The sequence below is a fragment of the Marmota monax genome, unplaced genomic scaffold (genome assembly GCF_021218885.2).
Source record: "Marmota monax isolate L192 unplaced genomic scaffold, Marmota_monax_Labrador192_F-V1.1 WCK01_AAM20220418_F8-fsc00039, whole genome shotgun sequence".
NCBI classification, from domain to species: domain Eukaryota; kingdom Metazoa; phylum Chordata; class Mammalia; order Rodentia; family Sciuridae; genus Marmota; species Marmota monax.
Window position 1 is genome coordinate 4,972,922 of NW_026693602.1, and position 24,914 is coordinate 4,997,835.

A 24,914-nucleotide genomic window follows, 5' to 3' on the forward strand; every position below is an offset into this window, starting at 1 on the left:
CTCCCTTTCCTTTCCCCTTCTGCAAGCCGTTTATTAATAAGTTATATGCATGTGAATCCATTTCTCCCTTTCTAGAAGACCTGTCCTAAGTCTCCCATCAAACTTTAAAAAGCATAGTGAAACAATATATTTCAAAACTGTTTGGGGGGAGTGAAAAAAATAGACCACAGAACAAAGTTATCATCAGAAATGGACCCAAAACAAAGGTGTTCTTGTCCCTACCAACACCACCATTGTTACACCTAATTCGAGTCACATGAATTGCCTGATACCCTCGTCTCCATATTCACATGGTCCCAGGGCCTCACGTGGGTCTTTCACAGCTGATTCTCTCTAACAGGATGTTTGCTCAAACAACTCACACTATCTTTTGGTTTTGATGCCTCTTAAGACTCTATTCATAGAAACTCTCATTGTGACATTGACTCTTTTTAGGTAGTGAATCTGATTTCTAAATAAAATTTGACAAAATTCTAATATACTAAAAAATGTATGTACAACTGTCAAATCTATCAGAAACTCTCATCTCTTTGGCCAGTACATCTGCTCCATGTAGCCAAATCTAATAGGAGTTAAAATAGTCAAGAGGTAGCTTGGTGAACATGGAATTAGAATAAAGGAAACAAACTCTAAGATGCAAAGTTTTGATAGGCTTGTACACTCACTATTTCCACGTCGTTTATCCAAAAGTGTGTGTGCGTGCGTGTGTGAGTGTGTGTGTATACATCTGTGCATGGTTTACACTGCCCAAAAGGAATTTAAGTGAAAAATAGGACTTCCTTAAACATACTATAGTATAAGATATGGAAGGTATTTTTTATTCCCACTTGTAAAGGACATGATCATGCAGTAATGATGCTATCGAGTCAAGAATCTGTGCCCTCTCTTCCTTCATTGTCTTCCAAGTATTTAAAAAAAAAAATATGTCCCAATTCAAGTCACCATCATAACTGATAAAAAGCTATGAATTGCTGGAGTAGCATGGCCAGCAAGTGACAGGACAGGACAGGGTGGCCTGGCTCTGGAGTCTTCACTGCTCGTCCAAAACCAGGCAGGCAAGGAGCGGGAAGGCAGGGCTAACACCCCAGGGCCCCACTGCAGACCTGCACTGCGTGTGTCTGGATATTCAAACTGCTATTTGGGACCGGGAGCTTGCTATGTCTTCCTGCCCTACTGATCTGGAAACACTAGTATTTAGATGCCAGTTTTTCTGGAAAAACTGGCGGAGGGCTCTTCTCCTAATGTTAAGATGTTTTATGACACTTTCCCAAGGTCTTTGTGTGCTATGAGGTAGAAACGTTCCCATTTTATAAAAGAGGAAACTCTACCTGCGTGTTGCTCAGGCTCAGGGTAGCCACCTGGGTTCTGCTGACAGGCTTTGTCACGCCCTAAACCCCAGATGTGCAGCAGAACCCAATCCAGGTTCTACAGCTGATGATAGGACCCTGTTTCCTCTACCCAGGGCCAAGAAGAGTTACTCAGCATCCAATTCCTCGGTGGTTCCTTAAGATGATACCTTTTTTCTTTTTCCTTTGTTCTTTATGAAGTACATTTTCATAGTCGGTGTGACCTGTGCTGTTAGTTGCTGGCTCTCTTCTGTGGCTACTCTGTGTTTGCCTGACTTCTCCCCTTACAGCCACCCCATGCTTCCAAGCCACCAGAGCAGGAGGCTCGGTTGCCTTAGCAATATTTGTCGGGAACTTTCCATCAAGACAGAGGCTGTCTCAGAGGCAGGCTATGTCAGCGATCCACAGAAAGCCCAGCCCACAGGTCAGGCTGCTGTGTCCCCACAAAAACAATCGTGACTTCAACATGCACTTCCAAAACTAGAGCTTGATACATGTCCACTGAGGACATGGATAGACCCACCCAGAAAATTCCACCCTGAAATAAACAGGAAATGTATTCTCTAAAGGATGTGTTTCCACAAAGCCATTCCAAGAAAAACAAAATGAAGACTTTTATTTTTATTTATTTAACAAATGACACCATGTGGAGGCAGCTTTTGTAGGAATGAAAGGGAAGAGAAGAAGCTAGAAGGGCCGCCTCAGGTTCTTGGTAATATGGAGGTCCAGGTACTCTTCCAGACAGCAGTTTGCAATCCCCAGGCTGCTGAGCACAGTCAACAGAGCAACGTCCTCAGACTCAGCTCCAAACCACTCATCCTGCAGGGGGGACAGGGAAAGGAGTGACCACCTGGGCCACTCTGAGGAAGCTGGGAGCCTTGCCACGTTGTCAACGCTGCCCAGAACACGTGTTTTTGCCATTTGAAATTTTTGCTTTGTCACATAAACTAAAGGAGATGCCCAGCCACAGAGGTCAGTTCACTCCTTTGATCACTCAAAGGATTATGGAGACTGGACAAGATGATCTCCCTGCATTTTACAGAGAGGATGCAGAACTATTGCAAGGACTGGGAACGTCTGCATGCAGAGCAGCTTCAGGCCTGCATCTCCCCCTGTTACGCCTCTGTGTGGACTGCAAGACCCGGCCTCGGGCCACATGGATGACTCTGGTGCTCTTGATAGCTCTCAGGATCAGGAAAGGAACTCAGGCTTCTCTGCTGCACCTTGCATAAATACAACATGATTGGATTTTCCTTACCTTTTTTCAGTAGCTTCTGAATATCCCCAGAAGTACTTGTGACGGCCATATATGTACACCAGTCCCAAAATAGCGGCAAAAACTGTGAAAGAGAAAAAAGAAAGAACACTGCAGTAGTTTTTTAAAATAAGATATGGAGACAGAGAAAATATTTACAAAATGCGTATGTGAAAAAAATATACAATTCAATAATAAAAGAAAAACAACTTTGGGGCTGGGGTTGTGGCTACAGCGGTAGAGCGCTTGCCTAGCATGTGTGGGGCACTAGGTTTGATCCTCAGCACCACATAAAAATAAAATTAAGGTATTGTGTCCAACTACAACTAAAAAACAAAATATTAGGAAAAAAAACAACTTTTTAAATAGTCAAAATATTTGAATAGACAGTTCATAGGAAGACAAACCAAAATGCCAATAATCACATGAAAATGTTTTACCAAGATTCGACAGTAGGAGACTGCCCCTTAAAACTACAACGAGGGCCAGGCATGGTGGTGCACACCTGTAATCCCAGCAGCTTGGGAGGCTGAGGCAGAAGGATCACAAGTTCTAGGCCAGCCTCAACAACTTAGTGAGACTCCATGTGACTTAGTGAGACTTGGTCTCAAAATCAAAAATAAAAAGGAATTGGGATGTGGTTCAGTGGTTAAGCACCCCTGGGTTCAATCCTTGGTACCAAAAAAAAAAAAAAAAAAAACTACAATGACATACCACATAGCTCTGTGAGTTTTGACAAATGTACAATTCCAACTACGTGAAGTTACGGAGTGGGCAAAACAAAATTTATTATGTTACTTGGTGTTCTGATTTGGATGTAAGGTGTCCACCAAAAGCTCACATGCGAGACAATGCAAGAAGGTTCAGAGGAGAAATGATGGGGTTGTGAGAGTCTTAACCCGATCAGTGAATTAGTCCCCTGATAGAGATTAACTGAGTGGTAACTGAAGTGGTGCAGGAGATGGGAGTTTGGGTGTGGCTTTGGGGTATATATTTGTATCCGGCAAGTGGAGACCTCTCTCTATGCTTCCTGATCATCATCTGAGCTGCTTCCCTCCACTAACCTCTTCCATCTCGAGCTCCAAGGTATGGAGCCAGGTATCTATGGATTGAGACCTCTGAAACCATGAGCACCCAAATAAATTCTTTCTCCTCTACAATTGATCTGGTCAGGTCTGTTAGTTGCAGGAGTGCAAAAGATTCTGCACTCACCAGAATGGTGAAAATTTTAAAAGAACAATACAAAGCGGTGAGGGTGTGGGAGCAACTGGAATCCTCATACAGTTTTGTTAGGAATGCAAAATGCTATAGCCCTTTTGGGCAAAGTTCTGGTAGTTTCTTAAAAAACTAGACATATTATTGACCCAGTAATTCCATTCCTATGTATTTACCCAAGAGAAATGAAAGCATGTGCCCATAAAAACTTGTACAAGAATGTTCATGGCAGCTTTATTTGCAATTAGCCAAAAGAATCGATAACCAGCTGTGGTAGAGGCACCTAGTGGACAGTTAGTCAGCAGGGAAACGACACAGCTACTCACAACAGCATGGCGACCTCAAGAACATTCTGCTGTGGGAGTAGAGCATTACAAGGTACATGCTGCACAATTCCAGCTACATGAAGGTTTGGCGTGTGCAAAACCAAAGGATGAAAAAGTCAGAACAGTGTTTGCATCCGGAAGGGAGTGAAAACAGGCAGGGCTGGGAGCACCAGCAGCAAACTTCCATGTTCTGTCCCTCGATAGGGGTTAGGCTCACAGAGACTTGTACACCTTTCAAAACTCATCAAACACTCAAGGTCTGTGAATTTTGCTACATGTGAATTTTAGCTCAAAAGAAGGAGGAGGGGTGGGGAGGAGGAGGAGGAATTTCAATATGATATCTGGCTATCCTGATGGATGCGAATATCTGCATCCTCCCTGTGAAGGCCCCTCCCAGATGCAAGCCACCAGAGCCCTCTCATCAACGTCCATGTGTGGGACTGTGATATGCTGGATGGAATTAGGTTTGCTACTTTCACTTGCTCATAAAGATTTTTTTTTTATTTCTACTGTATTCCAAGTGTTATTCTAAGGACTGGGTAAGCAGCTCCCTGCCTTTAGAGGATTTTTTTTTAATATTTATTTTTTGGTTGTAGTTGGACACAATACCTTTATTTTATTTATTTATTTTTATGTGCTGCTAAGGATCGAACCCAGGGCCTCGTACATGCTAGGTGAGTGCTTTACTGCTGAGCCACGACCCCAGGCCCTAGAGGGTTTGTATTCTATCAGCAAAGTCAGACAGCAAACAAAAGAATGGAGGAGAAAATCCCAGACTTGAAACAGCTGTGAAGAAACTGAAAGGGAAGGACAGAGAGGAGCTAGAGGAGGCCACCTTCAGAAAGGGCCCTGAGGGGAGGGCGCTGGTCTGCGGATGCTGAAGGATGAGAAGAGGGGACCCAGCAAAGGGCTGGTGACAGAGACGCCTAGTGTCTGAGGAACTTGAAGGGTTCTACCCTAACCAGTGAATGATTCCCATAAAGCTAAAGAAAATGACGAGGAGCAGCTAATGGGCAGCTGACTTTGGAAGAAAAAGAATGAAAAGAAAATCATAAGATACCCAAGAAGCCCTTTCCTGCCATGCCATGGGCCTCATTCTGCCCATCACAGGGACACGCAAAGGGTCAAATGGCCGAGACAGAATCCCATTATCAAAAGGCGCTTTTCTTATTAGTGATTAATATGCCCTCATGTGAGGGGAACAGCCACTTCCATTCATGTCGTTAAGGGACAAAAGCATGAGTTGGAATAAAGTTAAAGAGCCTTTCTCTAAAGGTCATTTGATCTGAAATTCCTTAGTTGACAGTAAAAATTACAAGAGAGAGATGGATGGGGTTTCCTCTGGAAGCAGCTGGATTTGGGTTTCATTCTTAGTAATCAAGTGCAGATATAAATGAGGCCATAAAAGTCACCAGAAATCAAAGGGATTGAATTTCTCCAACCAAGGTGGCCCATGCCGGTCAGACTCCCTACTGAGTGGATTGGCAGTTTGGATAAAGCCCGGAGCTCACCAGGGATCCCAGAGTCAAAGAACAGGGGATATTTGTAGAACTGCTATCTATAAACAGTAGCATTATTTTGGGGGGGATCCTTCTAAAAAGGTACACAGTTTTGTAGGACAAATAAATGTCAACATCCCCTCCTAGGGCTATTTTCCCTCTATTGGGTAAAAGTCAAGTTAGACAAATTACTTAGCTTCTCTGTTCCTCAGTTTCCTCATCTGTAAAGTAGAAATTAGTTATAGACTCTATGTCATGTGAAGGTTGTAAATCCTACAAATCTTATTCATGAGACTTAACACTTAAAAATAATGCCTAGTGGGGGCTGGAGTTATAGCTCAGCGGTAGAGCGCTTGCCTCGCACTTGTGAGGTACTGGGTTCGATCCTCAGCACCACATTAAAGATAAATAAATAAATAAATAAAGATATTTTAAAAATAATAATAATAATAATGCCTAGCATAGTAAGTGTTCCATAAATGTTAACTATAATTATTCAGGTGACTATTTAATTCTAATAATTTAATTCTAATTAAATTCTTGGATTTGAAGACAAAAAGTTCACGTTCTTTTCATCCTCTAGTGCCCAGCATATAGTTTGTTCCAATATTTTTTTAATTATTGAATTAAATCACAAGGGTCAAATTTGGCAAATCTACCACACATATTTATGCAGACATGGCTTATTTTGCTTAAGATCATTTTCAGGATCAATAATTGTATGGTTGACTATCTGCTCTTTAATTATTTTTAAGCACCATATTCACTAGAACAGAGTTGACTTGTATTTCCTGAGTACCTTCATTGAAGTACCATCCCGCCATCCACAATGTAATCAAGAACACAGGATAAAGCTCCACACAGTTTTGCCTGCAGGGAAAAAATGAAAACAGGGGTTGATGTGTGGGAAACCGTGCAATTATATATTGATTCTTCATTGTAGGTAAAAATTCAGTCTATCCTAACAAAGGTAATACAAATGCAGAAAGAACTTAAGTGATCCTTCCGTTTAAAATGAATCTTCTAAGGTGGGCCTCAGACATGTTTAAACCTCAAGAAGGGCCCAAATCATTCTCCTACACAGAAGCTTCCACTAATAGATATGAGTTATGGCTCTTTTCAACATGATAGTTCTGCTGAGCCTAAAGATCATTCTGTATCTTAGCTAAATCCCAAAGGTCACTTAATTCATATTAAACAAATTTCTTCTCAAAAATTCCTTCACATCCATTACTTTCCACCTAGTGACTTGGAACACTAAAAGGTGGTCTTTAAGTAATTCCCCTTGCTGGGCACAATGATGCCCATCTGTAATCCAGCAACTCAGGAGGCTAAGGCAGGAAGATCACAAGTTCAAGGCTAGCCTCAGCAACTTAGGGAGACACTGCCTCCAAATAAAAATTTAAAAGGGCTGGGGATATAGCTCAGTGACCCTGTGTGCTCTGTGTGCCCCATGATAACTCCACCTCTGTAAGCTGTCAATACACCCCTGGGCTCAATCCCCAATTGCAAAAATAATAATAATTATCATAATTATTATTCTCCTAAAACTTCCTGAAGTAAACATATCTAATTTCCATTTATGAAGGAAGAAACTCAGGAGAGCCCAGGCTGACTGATGGCATTGTAGAGAATTAAAAGTAGAGAGTGTCTATCTCTAGATTCCAAAACTCTGTCCTACTGTCTGCTCAAACCTTCTTTATTCATAGAAGACTCAGATGGAAAATTTGCTGCTATTTTAAGTAAATGGGCATAGTAATAATTCCTCTGAACCTAACAAAGAGAAAAAAACATGACTCCTACTCATCCTCCTCCCTGAGCTCCACCCGCAAGGGATCTTGGTTAGGTTGGCTGAGTTCTTTGCGGACACCACCACAAGCAGGAAGAACTTCATGGTAACAGGTAGAGGGTGCCACGGTAGATTCTGGTGGAAGAGTCACAGTCAGTCACAGGATTATTCACAACTGACCCCACATCCCTCCTTAAATAAGCCTCATGGCTCGATACTCAAGGTGATGGGTAACTGACCCAGAAATAGTTGATGCCCCAGTCACCATGAGCTATCTTTTTTATTTCTTAAAAGAAGGAAGGAAGGAGGGAAGGAAGGAAGGAGGGACAGCGGGAGGGAGGGAGGGAGGAAACACAATTACAAAGCACATTGTCTGTAATTCTTCCTTGTCCATAATTCCACAGAAAACGTGGACAGGTCAACTCAACCTCACCAGATGAGGTCTCAATACATGGGACAAAGCTCCCCTGCATCTTTCAACCATCTCTTAATGCTGGGCGAGAAAAACTCATAATTAACAAACTCAAGGCTGGTATAAGTGAGGCCATGGCTGATGCAGAATCCTGAAGCACATGGGGAAACTTTAAACCCCCCAGAAAAAACACAAGAGCAAGGTCCACCTATGGCTCTCTAAGGGCCCATACGGCAGTGATTGCCAATTCCCTGGAAAATCGAAAATGAGTCTCTTCTTGCTTTTCTTATTGTTTGTAAAGCCCTAAAGGCTACTAATGACCCAAAGAAGTTTTCCTTTAGAGCCTAGTACTCTCAGGAACCAGAGGTCCAACTTTCTAGTACTCAAAGAAGCAACCGAGAATCTTCTTTCTGCTGATTCTCCTATTTGTATGATTTTCTCTTTTTGATGATGGTTGTCTTTTTTTTAATTAATGTCCTCTTAAGTTTGTAAGTGGTTATGACAGGTTAAGTGAAGATACTTTATAAATTTGTGTACTCGGAATAACTGCAGCTACCTAAAAAATACCTGGGCTCGCAGCTTCCCCACATTTCCTTTTCCTTGACTAACTCCATTGAACTGTTCTCCGTGAGGAGAAAGAGAGGGCTAGCAAAGGAAGGCTCTAATCCTTCCACCTCGTAGGAATCTTATAGGATCCTTTTTGGATCCTATTAATTGCCCCATTATTTATTACAGTCCATAATGTACCCTCAGTTACCCCAAAAATAAGGACTAAGTTTTTCCACAACATACTTTAATTCAAAATTGGCTATGATATTTTTTAAGTACCTTCAAAAGCATCCCGTTTCATCCTTTGGCATGGTTTGGGGGGAGGGACAGGGACATCATATTGTAGATGAGCAATCCATCCAAGCCCCAGCTGCTCTGCAGGGACAGAGCCCATGGGCCTGTGGCCTCTTAGGACATCTGTCCACACAGGTTGATGGGTGGGTATGCTTTGGGGTCCCTTACATGAAAGAGGAAGAAGGCCTTTGGGCAAGAAAGGAAAAGAAGTGAGGATGGAGGGATAGTGGGCCCTTCCCCCCGGCCCAGCTGGGGAACGGCTTTCCCTCCTTAACGGAGACCAGCCTTAAAAGGAGGGATCATCTTCTGAAACCCTTGGTGAGGCTCCAGACACAGGCAGTGCCAGACGTCCATGACAAGAGACACAGAGTTGGAGAGAGCCAGACCCCTTACCTCCCCCTGCTGCAGACCCCAGGGCAGCCCCAGGAAGTCCAGTTACGAAGCTGGAGAGGAAGGCCACCCTCAGGGGCCCTGCGCAGGCCAGTGGCAAGGCCCCTCCCTTCAACTGCTTGCAGCAAGGGCTGTGCTCCTGGGGACATCTCCTGACTCCCAAAAAGTAGCAGGAATACGAGGAGGCAGGTTCCGAGAGGCTGGTGAGCCAAGCAGGTCAGGAGCCGGGAGGTGTAGGCAGGATGGGACTGTAACTCCATTTGTGTTCACAGTGCGCAAAACCTGTGGCCCTGAGGCAGGTTGGCATCACATCTCTGCATCTTCCTCTGCCAAGAAGTGGGTCCCTTTGTTCCCTACAAGGAGTGTCCACTGCTGGACTCGCCCTGACCTCATGGCCCAGCTGAGCTCGCTGTACTTGCCCGGAGGCCCCTCTGGGGCTGACCTGCCTCAAGCCCTAGTCCCTGTGAGATGCGGCTCTAGCCTTTTCTTGCTGTCATCTTTCGGAGATTGAAAATACTTCTCTGCCCACCTGTCAGGGGTCCTGCTATTAGCTGACAATCCTCTTTGCTGCCCACCTGCAGAGAACGCCAGGATCCCGTTCCACCTGCTCATCGTCACCTCCCCCAGCCCTCCCCCATGTCATCACATCTTCTGTCACCAGCTCTTCTTCTGAGTCCAAGCCCTGCTTGATGTGGCCCTGTGTGCCCTGTGTGCCCCATGATAACTCCACCTCCGTCAGCTGTCAGCAGACATATTTTAACTCAAGGGATGAAATCCTGACAAGTCCTCAACAGTCCTATCAGCCACTAATTACAGTTTCATGAACATGAAAATCAATATGGAATCATTTGCAGCCTCCTTCTGGTTATGAAGGCAGACATATCCCATATTCACGTCACAGGGAGCCTCAGAAAACTTCCCCATTGGGGACAGCAAGCAGCCTGCAGCATCCACACATCAGTTGCCCTTCACGTGGGAACAGAGGGTACAGCTGATTCTGATCATCGATGGACAGTCCTCTGCCCCGCATGTCCACACTGAGGGAAACAGGTTGTATCTGCTCATTCTCTGGTCACAGCCTCCTGTGTTCTTCTGAAATTAAAGTCCCCATGGAAAGATTAGGAGGAAGTTATCTTTTGTCACAACATCAGGGGCCTCAGAGACTATGCAGGAGACAATAACAGAATGAAGCTTTGCTAGAAGGACAGTCGGGGGAGTGTCACAAGTGAGTGAGGCCATTAACATAGACCAAACACGTTAGTGTCTTTCCACATGTCAGAATTTATTGAATGACAATAAATTTGTAAGCTACATTACTTTCATTGGCTTTCATTCACCAAAAATACTCATGGTTCATTTGGTGTCATGCCTGAGGTGATCACAAATTCTTTTATTCCATCCCAATCTTAATTTCAACATCAATAGCACTCAAGTCACATATCCTGCATCACACAGTGAGATACACAGGTAACAGAACGGGTTCAGGAAGCCACAGGTGGAAAGCAACTAGGAAGGCAAAGAATCTCTGTAGGTGATCAGATAAGGGTTTGAAGGAACCAGTTCTGCAGAATTATTAAAGTAAGGGTCTAGACCGACAGACAGAAGTTCCAGAGTGTCACTTAAAGTATCAATTTGAAGAGGGCCTCATGTTATCCTCACAGGCAGGAGAAACCACACTGAGCCGAATCCAGGGTCAGAAAGTCAAAAATTCATCACTGTGGTGATTTTCCTGGGCAAGGCTCATGACAAGGGACAAGGTGAGGAGGTCAGAGGGACTCTGTGTCCATTCTTTAAAAATAAAATTTTTTTTGTAGTTATATATGGGCATAATGTCTTTATTTTATTTGTTTATTTTTATGGAAAGGAATGTTACTTGAGAGGCTAGTGCTCTGCCACTGAGCTATAGCCCCAGCCTTCTGTGTCCACTCTTGAGGGGCTCCTTCTTTTGTAGGTCTTAGTGGGGAGAGTATGTCCATTGAGATTGATAACTTCCTTGTATCTGATGTTTCTGGTTTGATTTGAATTGCCCACTGGTCTAAATGTTCCCCATTTGATAAATTGACACAAATAAGTTATTTCCAATTTGTGCCTGGTGGATGTGCTGAACAGATGGAGGTTGTTTACTTGCCCAAACAAGGTGTGGATTAATTCTACATTGGCACTTGTGCTTCAAATGGAGTAAGTCATGGCAACCTACTGCTTTATAAAGTGGAGTAACTCAGAGTTAGGCACAGGCTGAAAACCATAGTTCTACACACCAAGGAGCAACTCAGAGCAGGACACAGCCTGCAATCCCCAGGGAGCAACCGTCCTGGTTTGCCTGGACTAGGGACATTTCCAGAATGTGTAACTTCAAGCTTCAAAACCATCTCAGGTAAATCATCCAGGTTGGCCTGGGACTGAGAAGTTTTTTTGGGACATGAAGCTTTAAGCACAAAAACTGGGAAAGTCTCAGAAAAACTGGGAAGCGTTGGTTACCCCAAGGAACAGTCAGGTAGAGATGGAGATTGAGCCGTTAGAGTTGCTGAAACACTTGTGTCCAAGGTTCCTGTACCCTGGGGGCTTGGGACATGTGGCTACTACAGATTCTGCCTGGGTCCAAGACCTGGGAGCAGTGAAGACGTCCCAGACTAGGTAGCATTTGCCATTTGGGCCTAGTCTTAGTGATGAAGTAAACTACAAACTTTGTATCATTTTGGGAGGGGAAAGAAATCAAAGCCTGGCCTGGCTGTTCCAAATTTTGCAGCTTCTAAAACACTAGTTTCCAAACTTTTTGCATAGCCCTCACAGTTGCCCAGCCACATAAAAATATATACATGTCCTAAGTCACAGAGGGGCCAGCTGACAACAAAGACGGGGAAACCGTAGCTATGAAGCCCATGTGGGTTGCATGCCAACGGGAAGTGAGGGGATTAGATATGTCACTTCCAGGCCAAACAGTTAAGCAGCTGTCATGCTAAGCTACCTTTCTGCACCCACTGACTGAACCAAGAAGACTCTGAGGACCTGGATGGGCGCAAAGATCGGAGTAAGCTGGGCCTCTGTGACCAGGTAGGTCACCAGGGGACTCCCATGGAGAGCCAGACATGAGTGAGACATTAACACCCATTGTGTTAAACCACTAAGAATCTGGGGCATATGGCTGGAAAGGAATATTACGGATATTATAAAACACACAATAGAACTAAAGGATGAGATTTTAAGAATAAATAGAAGCTCCAATGTTTTCCTCACTCCTTAGTAGATTATTTAGTGTCTTCCTTTGGTGTGAGGGAAAACCCTGGCCTAGAGCATTTCTGAGTATTTTTTCTACTTGACAAATTTCCAGCGAACACACAACATGAAACTTCACTTGCAACAGCCTCATGCAGAAAATCAGAAGGAACATTCTCCAAAGGAGAAAGCTGATCAGCCCTAGAGAGTTCCTAATCCCAATGCTCACAGTGGGACATCTTTGAAAAAAATAAAGCCGGACCAGGCAACACCAAGGAGGTTTATCAGGAGCTTTCCTCCCTCTCCCTTCCCTGGTTTTGCTGAGTCTTCTAAAGCAGCCACTGCATGCGTTCAGGGCTTTGTGTGACGTTCACAGATGGCCCTGGTTGAGGACTTTGGACCCCCACAAGTCTTTGGATTATGACACCATCTGAGGACCAGAGCCACAGGTTAATGTGCTCAGAGAGAGAACATGTGGAGTCTGTCTTTCCATAAGGACCAGGCACTGTCTAAATGACTCCTTGTCAGGGAACTTGTGTGTGGGCACGCGTGACCACCGCCCACCCATCGGCAGTCCTGCTGGGAGACTTGGGATGAACACAGGAGCTGGAGACGGCACCTCCCCTAAATTCCAGGTACCTCTTGCCCCCGTGATCTGGAGAATCACCAGCTTGTATGACAAGTACACTTAGGTGTTTGTAGAAGGTGCTAGCGTTGGAATAACTCATCACCCAGAGTCATTTCGTCATTTTGGGAATCCCCTTTAAATAACTCAGTGTGTAGGGCTTTCAGCTCATGTCCAAGATGGTCACACTTTCAAGAAAAATAGGGATGTATTATTATTCATTCTCTCTCTCTCTCTCTCTCTCTCTCTCTCTCTGCATTTTCTACAAAAGTTAATGGCCCACACTTCTATGATCTTGAAGTTGCAGAAAATTTAAAATATCACTACCTTTCTGTGAAGAGCAGGCTTTACCCTGCTTTAAATTACTCTGTGATGTATAGAACAGCAGTTTTCAGGCTGTGCCTAAACCTGTTGCTTCATTTTGTAAAGCAGTAGTTTGCCATAAGCTGCTCCATTTTGAGTACAGATGCCAAGGTAGAAAGACTCTATACCTTATTTGTACAAGTAAACAACCTCACCATATGCCCAGCACGACCATAAGACACTGATAAATAACTTATATGTGCCAATTTATCAAGTTAAATCAAGAAGTAGCTGGACACATGGACACCCCAAATCATGTCAGGACAAGGAGCATATCAACCTCTCCAGATGAGAAACCCTCACTGGAGACCCATAAAAGGAGGGGCACACTGAGACTGGACACTGTAGGACCCTGACCATCCTGGTCACTCATCACAGGCCTTTCCCAGGAAAATTGCCATAGCGATGAACCTCGGAATCTCTGTCCTCAGGCTTTAGCTGAGTGCAGTTTCTCCTGCCCATGATGACCACAGAAGTCCCACTCCAAGCTGACATCTCAAGCCGACACTGAAACTGCGGCAGTCCAGCCTTGGCCTAGAATAACTTCCTGAGCTTTGACAGCTCTGCACCCTGAACCAATTCTTGGCTGGGTCTCATACTCTGACCACCCTCAGTGACTCTTTGCATCTGTATCTGCTCTCTTCCTTTGCTCTCAACTCAACCTGCTGAAGTCCTTATGGGGACTTCTTAACCCTTTCTTAGCCTTTCTGCAACCTCTGTGTGTGTGTGTGTAGTTGTGTTATGATTTGAATGTTAGGTGTCCCCCAAAAGCTCATGTGTAAGACAATGCAAGAAGGCTTAGAGGAGGAATGATTGGGTTATGAGAACCTACACCCATTCAGTGAATGAATCCCTAATGGGATTAACTGAGTGGTGGCTGAAGACAGGTAGGGGATGACTGAAGGAGGTGGGTCCCTGTCAGTGTGGCTTCAGGGAGAGTGGAGTCTCTCTCTGCTTCCTGATCATCACGTGAGCTGCTTCCCTCCACCACACTCTTTCTCTTTGCCATGACCTTCTGCCTCACCTTGACCCCTGAGGAATGGAACTGGCTGTCCACGGACTGAGCCCTTCAAAACTATGATCTACCAAATAAACTTTTCCTCCTCTACAATTGTTCTGGTCAGATCTTTTAACCACAGCAGCAAAAAAAGCTGACTAAAACAATTGTAAAATGTGGAATAAAAGTACCTGTGTTTGCCTGGCTTATGACTACCAGGTGACCCACCCATATTCAGTGAACTGCTACAGAGGAAAGTGGTATCTCTTGTGAATTTAGTATTATTCAATAAATTCTGACATTGTGGAAGGACACAAACATGGTCTATGTTAATGACAGCTCACTCATGACACTTTCCTATTCTCCATTATTTTTAGCGGTGCATTAAGGTTACTGGTTTTAATTTCTAAAATTTCAGGATTAGAATTTGAAAAGACTGTAAAAAGTTAATGAACTGGTAAAATACAAAACTATAGTAGAAGAAGAGGAGGCTAATATTTCTAGTGTACCTAGATTCATGGTGGCAGGGTTTATTTGTGCCTTATGGCAGGTTAATCTGGGGCAAGAACTGAATAATTCAGCATTAAGCAGATAGGTATGCCTTCACACGACCTAGGTCAGAGGTGATTCTTCTATCTTTCCCTGCCCCACTGAAACCATTGTATGATATTCTATATATATTTCTAAGCTCCAGGTTTATAAATAATCCTAAAAATTTTAGTCTGAAGGGAACAATTGAAATATCTAAAAGTGGTTGGGGAAAAAAAAAGATGAAAAATTAGTGCTACCCAGCCTCAAAATAGAGATGAAGGAAGCTTAATAGTGGCCACAAGCTTGTGAAAGAGTGAGTCAGGAGCTTCCTTCCAGTGAAGATACAATCAGAGGAAACATATTCAAATTGCAACAAGATCAGTTTGTTACCTGGATCCCCCATTTAGATTTAATAAAAGTCTCTAATGTAAAGGAATTGAGGTGTTTTAAATTAGACAAGATAGAATTTTCTAAGTTCAACAGTAGCACAAAGGAATGTTTCTTTGAAAAATCATAGCTTTGATTCTCATGATTTATAAAAATGTATTTTGGCAAAAGGGTGCAGAACTGTAGAGGACAGTCATCTCTGTCACCTCTCCCTGTGGCAGAGGAGGAATTAGCAGTGACTCTGGAGGAGGATGCCTGGCTGGTAACTCAGGATGCCTAGACTCCTAGCGGCCATCTCTGCTTGGCAGAGGACTCCCCAACCCCAGGTGGCCTCAGACAGGAAGCAGGCTCTGAGGGGTGCTGGGGCACCTTGAGGTGATTGCTGATGAGGTAGTAAATGCAGCCAGAGAGAAGGTTAGGGGAAGGTGACATTGCTGTGAAAGTCGGACTCCTGACACCTTCAGGAGAGGCTTAGAGGTATCAATGCTTTGATCCCCAAGAACCAGATGGAAGGGTACATTCCTTCTCCAGGGGATTGCAGAGCTCAGGGAGCTGATCTAAAGAGAGGTATAGTTACCAAGAGAAATTGGTTACCCCGGGATCCCCAGCCGGACCTCCTCAGATAAAGTCTAAATGACGTCCCGAGCAATGAATGTAAACTGATTTGGCCAGATTTATCCTAAACCTTAGAGTCTAAGGCAAGAACTTGAGTAGGGCTGAAGAATATCCAAGAAGAAATCCAGGGAAGCAAGTAGAGCTGTCCCCATTCAACCTCACAGAGAAACCAGGGCAACCACCAAGGTGCCCTTCAAGGCCTTTTACGTCTGCCATGGCCCTGATGTGGGGGAGGGGTGTTTTTATCACACAGACCCTGACGGTTTCTCTGTGATTAATCAAACCAAACGAAACACTCCTAACAAAGGAATTGGGTTTGTATACTTATTTTATAAATAGCAACTTAAGAGAAATATTTGGAAACAGTGTCCAGCTTTATTTCTAGGACAAGAGGAGTCCAGATATAGCAAGAGTAGCAACTTGAAAGAAAATCAAATGTATGGAAACTGGAGGAATGAAAATAGAACCAAGAAGTGGCCCAGGGAGCTAGCCTGCTGGAAGCCTGGTGCTGCCCACGAAGAAGTCCTCAGATCATGAGGGACAAAGTGAGGAGACCTGAAATCCCTCCTGTGATGATTTTTATAAATAGTATGGCATTTCCCAAATTTCAAGCATTAACCCATCCCTGTCAAAACAGTTACCTCTCCACGTACCATGGAGAAGTTTTCCATGAATCGACTCTTTTAAAACTTAAATTAGGAAAAAAGGAATTTTACATCACCATCACAAATGAGTATCCCTTTCCTAAATAAAGGAGAAACATAAGTAAAAAAAAGTAAGTAACAAATCCCATGAAAACAAAAGGCTCCTGAATTCTAGTTAGTAGCTATGGGTGGCTGAAGGCTGTGAGTCCGGGCCTCTGACAAGGGGGGAAATAGGGTTCAGAGGTCACGGAGACCACACGGAAGAGACTTCCTGTTAAACATGGCAGGTGAAATTCAAGTCTATTTCTTTTCGCTCCTGAAGCCTCTCTCAAGTGCTGGTAAAATAATAAAAAATAGAAACAGCCATCTAGAGCAAGTTTCTGCAGGAAGGACAGTACCTGGGGGTACAGTAGCTAAGCGGGCAGAATATGGGAAGAAAGAATGGGGGAGGCTGGGAGCATCCGTGCTCCCATCCCGGAGAGGCTCAGGGATGGGAGACCAGTGCCTTAGAGGCCAAAGGTTGAAACAGAAGATTGGTTGAAAGGCCAAGAAGCACCAAGCTCCCCACACCTCCGCTCTCTGCCTCTACTCCCCCATCCCAGGAGCTGGGGGGTCACTGTTGGGAGAAATTGAATCAGAGACTTTCTAGGGCACTCCAGGCACTGTGCAAGGTGGGGTAAAATTCTGTCCAGAAAACAGTGAGAATCCACATAGTGAGCAGAACCAAGCCTTTCCCCACCACGCTCACTCCTGAAGACGTCGTAGAGAGTTTTCTCTAGAGAAATAAAATGGTCCCAGAAAGATGACAGATAGGGCCTGTCATCTGAGGATTCCCCAGGAAAAAGGTTGGGCATGGTGAGCACACCTGTAATTCTGGCCACTCAGGAGGCCGAGGCAGGAGGAATGCACGAGGCCAGCCTCAGCAATTTAGCAAGAGCCTGTCTCAAAATAAAATAGACAAAAAACAAGCTGCCTCCCAGCCACTCACCTTTGGGAAGCTGACTACTCACTAAGCCCGAGTCATGACATGGGGCTTCCAATTCACCCTCCAGTGCTTTGGTTGTTGCTCGTTGGGTTCTTTAATTTGCACATATAACCAACGGAGGGTCACCTAACATTTGAGTAGAGCCTCCATGATCTCCTTAGCTCTGGGTGCTGGTCCTAGCATCATCCTCAATTCCCGATGCTGGAGAGCTCTGGGTTCAGGTCCTGGTCCTCCTCCTTCTTGCCCTACACCCACTACCTTCATGATCTCATCCATGGTTTGGAATGATCATCATGATGGAGATGAATTTATATTTCCCGCTCAGATCTCTCCTAAAACGCAGATTTGTATGCCCAGTGACCTCCTCTCTATCTCTAATTGGAGGTGCAAACCACAGTTACTTAGTCAGTTTGGGGTATAATAATAATCCAAATAGTTCAGTAGATACGGTGCCTCTTCTTGGCTGCAGCACAGACACAGCATGTCAGGACACTACTTCCTAATTTTCCTGAAAACAGCCTTCTTCCTACAGCTTTCTCCATCTCAGTTAATTACAGCCCCATTTTGGGGGATGCTTAGGCCAAAAATCCAAGGGTCGGTTTTTATACTTTTCTCACACTCTGCCTTTGTTATGGCAAAATAGATCCAGATCTGACCATTCCCCATCATCTGCTGTCTCTCTGGCTACAGCCACAGCGTCTCCTGCTTGGACTATTGCAGTAGCCTCTTCAGTGAATTCTCTGCTTCTACTGATGCTTCTGTACAGACCACTCTTAGCAAGCAGAGCCATCCTTTTAAGAGATTAGATCATGCTTCCCTTGTGCTTAAACCCTGCAGTGACTTTCCATTATACTCAGAGAAAAAGCCAGTCCTTACAAGGGTCTTTAGGGCCCTAGTGGTGGGTGGCCCATTACCATTCCAACTTAACCTCCCACCACTCCCTGCTGGGCTCCCTCCTCTCTGGCCAGCTGACCCCCTGCTGACAAGTTCTCACAGAAAGTCTTTGCCCTGGATCTCCCGCTGCCCAAGAACTTCTTCGTATCTACCTGTTCACATAGCCAGCTCCCTCACTTCAAGCCCTGGTTGAGGTACCACCTTCTCAGTGGGGCCTGCGTCGACCACCCATTTCAAATTACAACCCACCCCAGGACACCTTGTCCTTTTCCGGTGCATATATCTCCCTTGAACATCATATTTCCTTATAATACTATTTGTTCTTGTTTATTCTCCAACTTCCACAGCTATAAGGTAAACCCCAAGTGCACAAGGACTTCTGTCCGACTCGTTCACTGATATGGTCCGAGCCACAGCATAGAGGGTGCTCCATAAACATTTAATGAGTATCTTCATTTAATGAATAAAAATGAAAGTCAAAGGCAAAAACAGACAATCAGAAAGAACTTGGAAGACCACAAGGATTCAAAGACAAATGGGAATGGCTTCTCACTTGGTTCAACATTATTTAAAATCAAGTTTACACACCTCTTGAAATGACCTCGTGTACTACCAGGGACATTCACCCCACACTTGTAACCTTGGGAAGTCTGTAAAATCCTCCTAGAAACAAGTAAATAAGAGACCAATGTTGTCAGCTCAAGGATCATGACTGGCCAAAACTGAATTTAGGATGTAAAAAAGCTTGCATAATCCAGTAATCATTAAAAAGCAAATATAAGTCAAGATTTTTGCATAAGAGAAACATCAGGTCCAGATAGGTTTAAGCCAAGTTTTACACAAATTTGAAGGAGCCCACCCTTCCAATCTAATGAAATTATTAAGAAAAGAGAACAGGATGATTCTTCTACCTCATCTGAAATTAGTGTAATCTTGATATTAAAAAAAAAAAAAGACAAAGAGCCAGGCACAGTGGCGCATGCCTGTATTCCCAGCAGCTTGGGAGGCTGAGGCAGGAGGACCGCGAGTTCAAAGCCAGCCTCAGCAACTTAGCAAGGAACTTAAGGGATTCAGTAAGACCCTGTCTCTAAATAAAATACAAAATAGGGCTAGGGATGTGGCTCAGTGGTCTAATGCCCTTGAGTTCAATCCCCAGTACCCCTGCCCCCCCAACAAGAAAGAAACATGGAGTCCCCTTCCCCTCAGGAGTGGGGGTAAAGAAAAAACCCAAAACATGAACAAAGGAACCCAGCATCATGTAAATGGTGATACAGGCAAGGCTTTTCAAACAATCAGTGTTAGGGGAAAAAATATATCAAGGGAACCCTAGCGTCTTGCAGGAGGCAGATCCATGGTGCTTATGGTAGAGCATTCCAGAAGCAAGAACAGGAGATGATCAAAAGCATGGTGAACCCATGTGACCCAGAAAGCTTTCTCACTCCTGCACGTTCCTGGTTTTAGGAAACAATTCATGGAGAAATGGGCCGAGGGTGTACTGATCTGCCTCTGTTTCGAAGTAGAGAGAAAGAAATAGAGAGAGAAGAGAGAGAAAATTACAGAATGGTTGATTCAACTGGGGTCAACTGCACTCTCATGCGGCTGGAGGGGACTCTTTGTCCAAGTGGCCCTGCTTGAGAGTCGCAGCAGTCCTTTCTATGGTCTCAGCCTTTTTGGTAAACATACCCTGCTGAATTTGAAATAAAGCTGGGTAGACTCCTTGCACCGGACACTTCAAGTTTCATGGTTCACAGAAGGCTCTTGGCTCTGAAGAGTCGTTTTTTACAATCAAACTGGTTATTGCAAGCATGAACTCAGGACCTTCTTCATAACTCTTTCCCTTAATCAGAAATCATGTGTCTGTGGTGAGCACAGACCCGTGAGGGGTGGGGATGCATTATTCACTGTGCACGAAACATTCTCTCGAACTTTGGTGACCCAGTGACTGCTGAGGGAATGATCCTGCATTTTAATCCCATCTTTCCAACCTGAAGAGCAAAATAGTCTGCAAGAAAGGGGGATGTTGGTTAAAGCCATGGCATGTGCATATCAGAGAAATGCAAATCAAACCACAGTCAGACAACACTTAGACCTAGGAGACCATCTAAAATTAAATTATAACGCCACTTTAAAAAGACAGGTAAGGGTGTGGAGCAACTAGAACTCTCAAACGCTGCTGGTGGGGATGTGAAATGGTACAACCATGTTGAAAAACAGTTTGCAAGGAAATTTTTTATTTAAGTGTACAACCAGATGACTCAGTCATTCCACTTAGAGGTATTTGCCCAAGAGAAATGAAATCATCTTTCTGTATAAAGACCTATACACCAATATTCACAGCAGCTTTATTTATTTATTCTTAAATAGTTTTCTATTTGCTCTAATTAGTTATACAGGTCAGTAGAATGCATTTTGACACATCTTACATAAATGGAGTATAACTTCTCATTCTTCTGGTTGTCCAGGATATAGAGTTACCCCACTCATACATACACATAGGGTAATTCATTCATTCTACTGACATTCCTACCTCTATATCCCCTCTCCTCCCTTCACTCCCCTCTGTTTATCGAAAATACCTCTATTCTTCCATAGTGCCTCCCAACTTATTGTGAATTAGCATCTACATATCAGAGAAAACATTCAGCCCTTGGTTCTTTGGGATTGACTTATTTTGCTTAGCATAATATTCTCCAGCTCCATCCATTTACTGGCAAATGCCATAATTTCACTCTTCTTTAAGGCTGAATAATATTCCATTGTGTATATATGCCACATTTTCTTATCTATTCATCTGTTGAAGGGCACCTAGGTGGGTTCCATAGTTCAGCAATTGTCAGTTGGGCTGCTATTGATGTGGCTGCATCACTGTAGTATGCTGACTTTAAGTCCCTTGGGTATAAACCAAGGATTGGGATAACTGGATCAAATAGTGGTTCCATTTCAAGTTTTCAGAGGAATCTCCATACTGCTTTCCAGAGTGGTTGCACCAATTTGCAGACCCACCAGCAATGTATGAGTGAACCTCTTTCCCCACATCTTTGCCAACATCTATTGTTGCTTGTATTCTTGATAATCACCATTCTGAATGGAATAAGATGAAATCTCAAAGTAGTTTTGATTTGCATTTCTTTAATTGCTAGAGGTATCAAACATTTTTTCATACATTTGTTGATAGATTATATTTCTTCTGTGAAGTGTCTGTTCAGTTCCCTGGCCCATAGACCTAGGAGTTTGGGTTATTTGTTTCTTTGGTGTTAAGTTTTTTGAGTTCTGTGTATATCCTGGAGATGAGTGCTCTATCTAGGGTACGTGTGGTAAAGATTTTCTCCCATTCCCTAGACTCTCTCTTCACATTATTGATTGTTTCCTTTGCTGTGAAGAAGCTTGAGTCCATCCCATTGATTGATTCTTGATTTTACTTCTTGTGCTTTAGGGTTTGTGTTATGGAAGTCAGTTCCTAAGCCAACATGGTGGAGACTGGGGCCTACTTTTCCTTCTATTAGGCACAGGGTCTCTGTTCTAATGTCTAAGTCCTTGATCCACTATGAGTTGAGTTTTGTGCAGGGTGAGAGACAGGGGTTTAATTTCATTTTGTTGCATATGGATTTCCAGTTTTCCCAGCACCATTCGTTGAAGAGGGAATCTTTTCTCCAATGTATGTTTTCGGTGGCTTTCACCTTTGTGCTGGAAACTTTGATTTTATTTCCCTTCTCATGAGTTGATTAAAACCACTTGAGAATCGTCACTATCTGCTTTGCCTGACTTTCCTCTTCCCTGGTTTTATCCAGGGGATACCTGTGTACAGGTATACACAGGAGAGTGGATGGAGATACCTGACCTCCACCAATGCTCACTACACCCACCCACCCACCCCCCACCAGGGGCTACCTCTCTATCCAGCAGCTTCTCTCTGCAGCAAGAGAGCTTAAGATGGTAACCACCGTGCTGAGCACTACCCTGGGCCAGGCACCAATGGGGGGGGGGGGGCACTTCCTGTCCAGTGTCCTGTTTATCCTTCTAAAGGGGACATCAAAAGGTGGAGTATCCTGGCCAGGGGCACCTCGCTGGTAAGTGGCTGGACCAGACAGATAGAGGTCTATCTGTCCATCCTCAAAACTTGAGCTATACCCGGTGCGGTCGCACAGGCCTGTAATCCCAGTTACTCAGGAGGCTGAGGCAAGAGTGCAAGTTCAAGGCCAGCCTGGGCAACTTTGCAAGATCCTGTCTCAACATTTTTAAAAAGAGCTGAGGATGTAGCTCCATAGTTAGAGTCCTTGCCTCGCGTGGGCAGGCCCTGGGTTCAGTCCCCAGTACTGCCAAAAATTGAAAAATAAATAGAATTGCTTCTATACATGTCACAAGGTGTCCAGATTCCATAAACACCAGACTTTTGCAAAAGTGGCAAATTCTGATTCTCAGTCCCAGCTAACAGTCCTCTCTCTCCCTCTTCCCCCACAATCATCAAACATTCCTGGTCCACCACAAACCATGATTCTCCCTAACTCCCCCCTCCCTTCCCACCCTGGCCACGGAGTCCTCTCATCCTCTGGTTCCCATTCTCCAGGCAGAAAACAGAAGCCTGTGGGGATGAGGGAGTCCCTGGCTTCGTGGCCCTGCCCTGAGCTCTCTGCAGTGGCAGGATGACAGCACGTGTGGCTTGGGACCGCCTGCTCTAAAGCCTTGCTGCAAAGTAAACTAAGGACACTGTCCTGAGAATTAGTGCCTGGGAAGGGGAACGGTCCCCTCCCCTCTCTAGTCAGCCTTCTTCAGGGAACTTAGCCGTCCACTCCCACCTTTTGGATTCTAAATGACTCCCCCTAGGATCTAACCACTTTCCTTTGATGTCCCCTGTGGAAGCTCTGGCCCAAGGCTAGAGATTTATCAAAAACCTTGAAAAAGGAGCCAGTTCTTCCCCTTATCACACTCTAAGCTTCCCACTTGAAATTCCACACACAACTATGTATCATTTAGACCAGAAAATTCATGGCACTAGGTAGCCTATCAATGTTGTGAAAAACTGGTGATGGGTGCTCCAAATTTGGAGTCTGATCTCCGGGCGCATTGGTGTAAAATAAAGTTGGGCCTTCTCCTCTCCAAGCGCTGCTTGCTGCTTCTCGACCAGTCTGTTTCCCGCAACGGGGACAGGTTACTGTAGAGCCAGGTTATTTCTTCAGTCAGTAACCAACATCCCTCCCTACTCCACGGAAGACTGGGAACCAAACCGTAAGGTTTGTATCTGAAGGTTTAAGAAATCACACTCACAAAATAGACTGATGAGACAACACTGAGTCTAGACTCCGTCCTTAACTGGGTTGCCGCTGATGGCCTTCCGGTTGTGGGTGTGATCCGAGCAGCCCACAACTCAGTCCTGCTTCCTGGCCCATGAACACGTGAAAAATGATCAAGAAGTACGCATGCTTGGTAAGAAGGCTTGCTCCCTGTGCTCAGACCCAGCCCCCCGAGTCTTGTAGGTAAAATACCAGGAATTGAGCAAATGCGTCTCCCGTGGAGAAGCGGCCCTCTATATAACCAAGCAACCAGGATCCTGAGTAATCCTCGTGGGAAGGTGCTTTCAATATTTAGAATTAATTACTTACTCTAAAGCTCATATTTCTGCAGGAGATTTTTTTTAACATGATAATCATGCCTGCCATAGGCAGTTTGTTGAAGAAAACACATTAATTAAAAGATCAGGTTTCAAGAAATCACAACCAGGTTTAGAAGCAGAAACAATATGGCCTCTGGAACCCTGGTACTTAATGCATCTGCCCCACCCTCTGCAGGGGAGCTCCCTTCCAATGCTCCCTGGAGCTGGGCTGTGGGTTGTAACCACAGATGAGGCAGAGTCCTGGGCTCTGAGGGACCATAACATTCCCGTTAGGAGAACTAGTCTCTGGAATGTTCCATTCTCTGCCCACCCTGGGGAAGGAGGAGGCAGCAGGTGGCCCTGAGCCCACTGCTCTGCTGAGCCCCCAGGGCCACGGATAAGGGCAAGTAGAAACCCAAACTGAGCCCACCTCCCTCCTTCTCTCTCTCTCTCTCTCTCTCTCTCTCTCTCTCTCTCTCTCACACACACACACACACACACACACACACACACACTCAGCCAGTGACTCTTACTTTGCTGACAGGTAGAGAAAGAAGAGACAACAGCCAGCAGGATGGTATTCCCTGCCATCTTTCCCAGGGATGTCCTGAACTCTGCAGGAAGTGAGGGAAGATCACCAGCACCTTGGGGCCCTGCAAAGCTGACCTTCCTTCCTTACAAGGTCAACAGAGTTGAGGAAGCAGCCTTTGCACTGGAAGAGAAACCAGGATGGCAGGCTAGCCTGGAGCTCCAAGACCCATAGCTGACCAGGATACTTCCTGAACTTCCTGAGGTTCTTCCTGAACTTGCCCTAAGGCTCTCTGGTGGCCAGCTGCAGTGTGGCAGCTCCCCCTGCGGGATGAGCCCTGCAGAGCAGCCATTCTCCAACTCTCCGGGTCCTTCCTTCCCGCACAGGCACCCTGCCAGGCTGGCAGAGGCCTCACCTCCTGGGGAAGAAGCCGGAAGCTTGTCCCTAATCCCACTCAGCGGTTTCAATG

General features: G+C 44.7%; 1 protein-coding gene across 1 annotated transcript; it reads right to left on the reverse strand.

The window, feature by feature from the left end:
• Positions 1-2,033: 2,033 nt before the first annotated feature.
• Positions 2,034-24,507, reverse strand: Mgst2 (microsomal glutathione S-transferase 2). Its single transcript, XM_046459514.1, is given in 6 exon segments — positions 2,034-2,137; positions 2,140-2,165; positions 2,605-2,686; positions 6,441-6,511; positions 20,232-20,331; positions 24,450-24,507. Coding segments are annotated over 6 exon segments (441 nt in total).
• Positions 24,508-24,914: the final 407 nt, after the last annotated feature.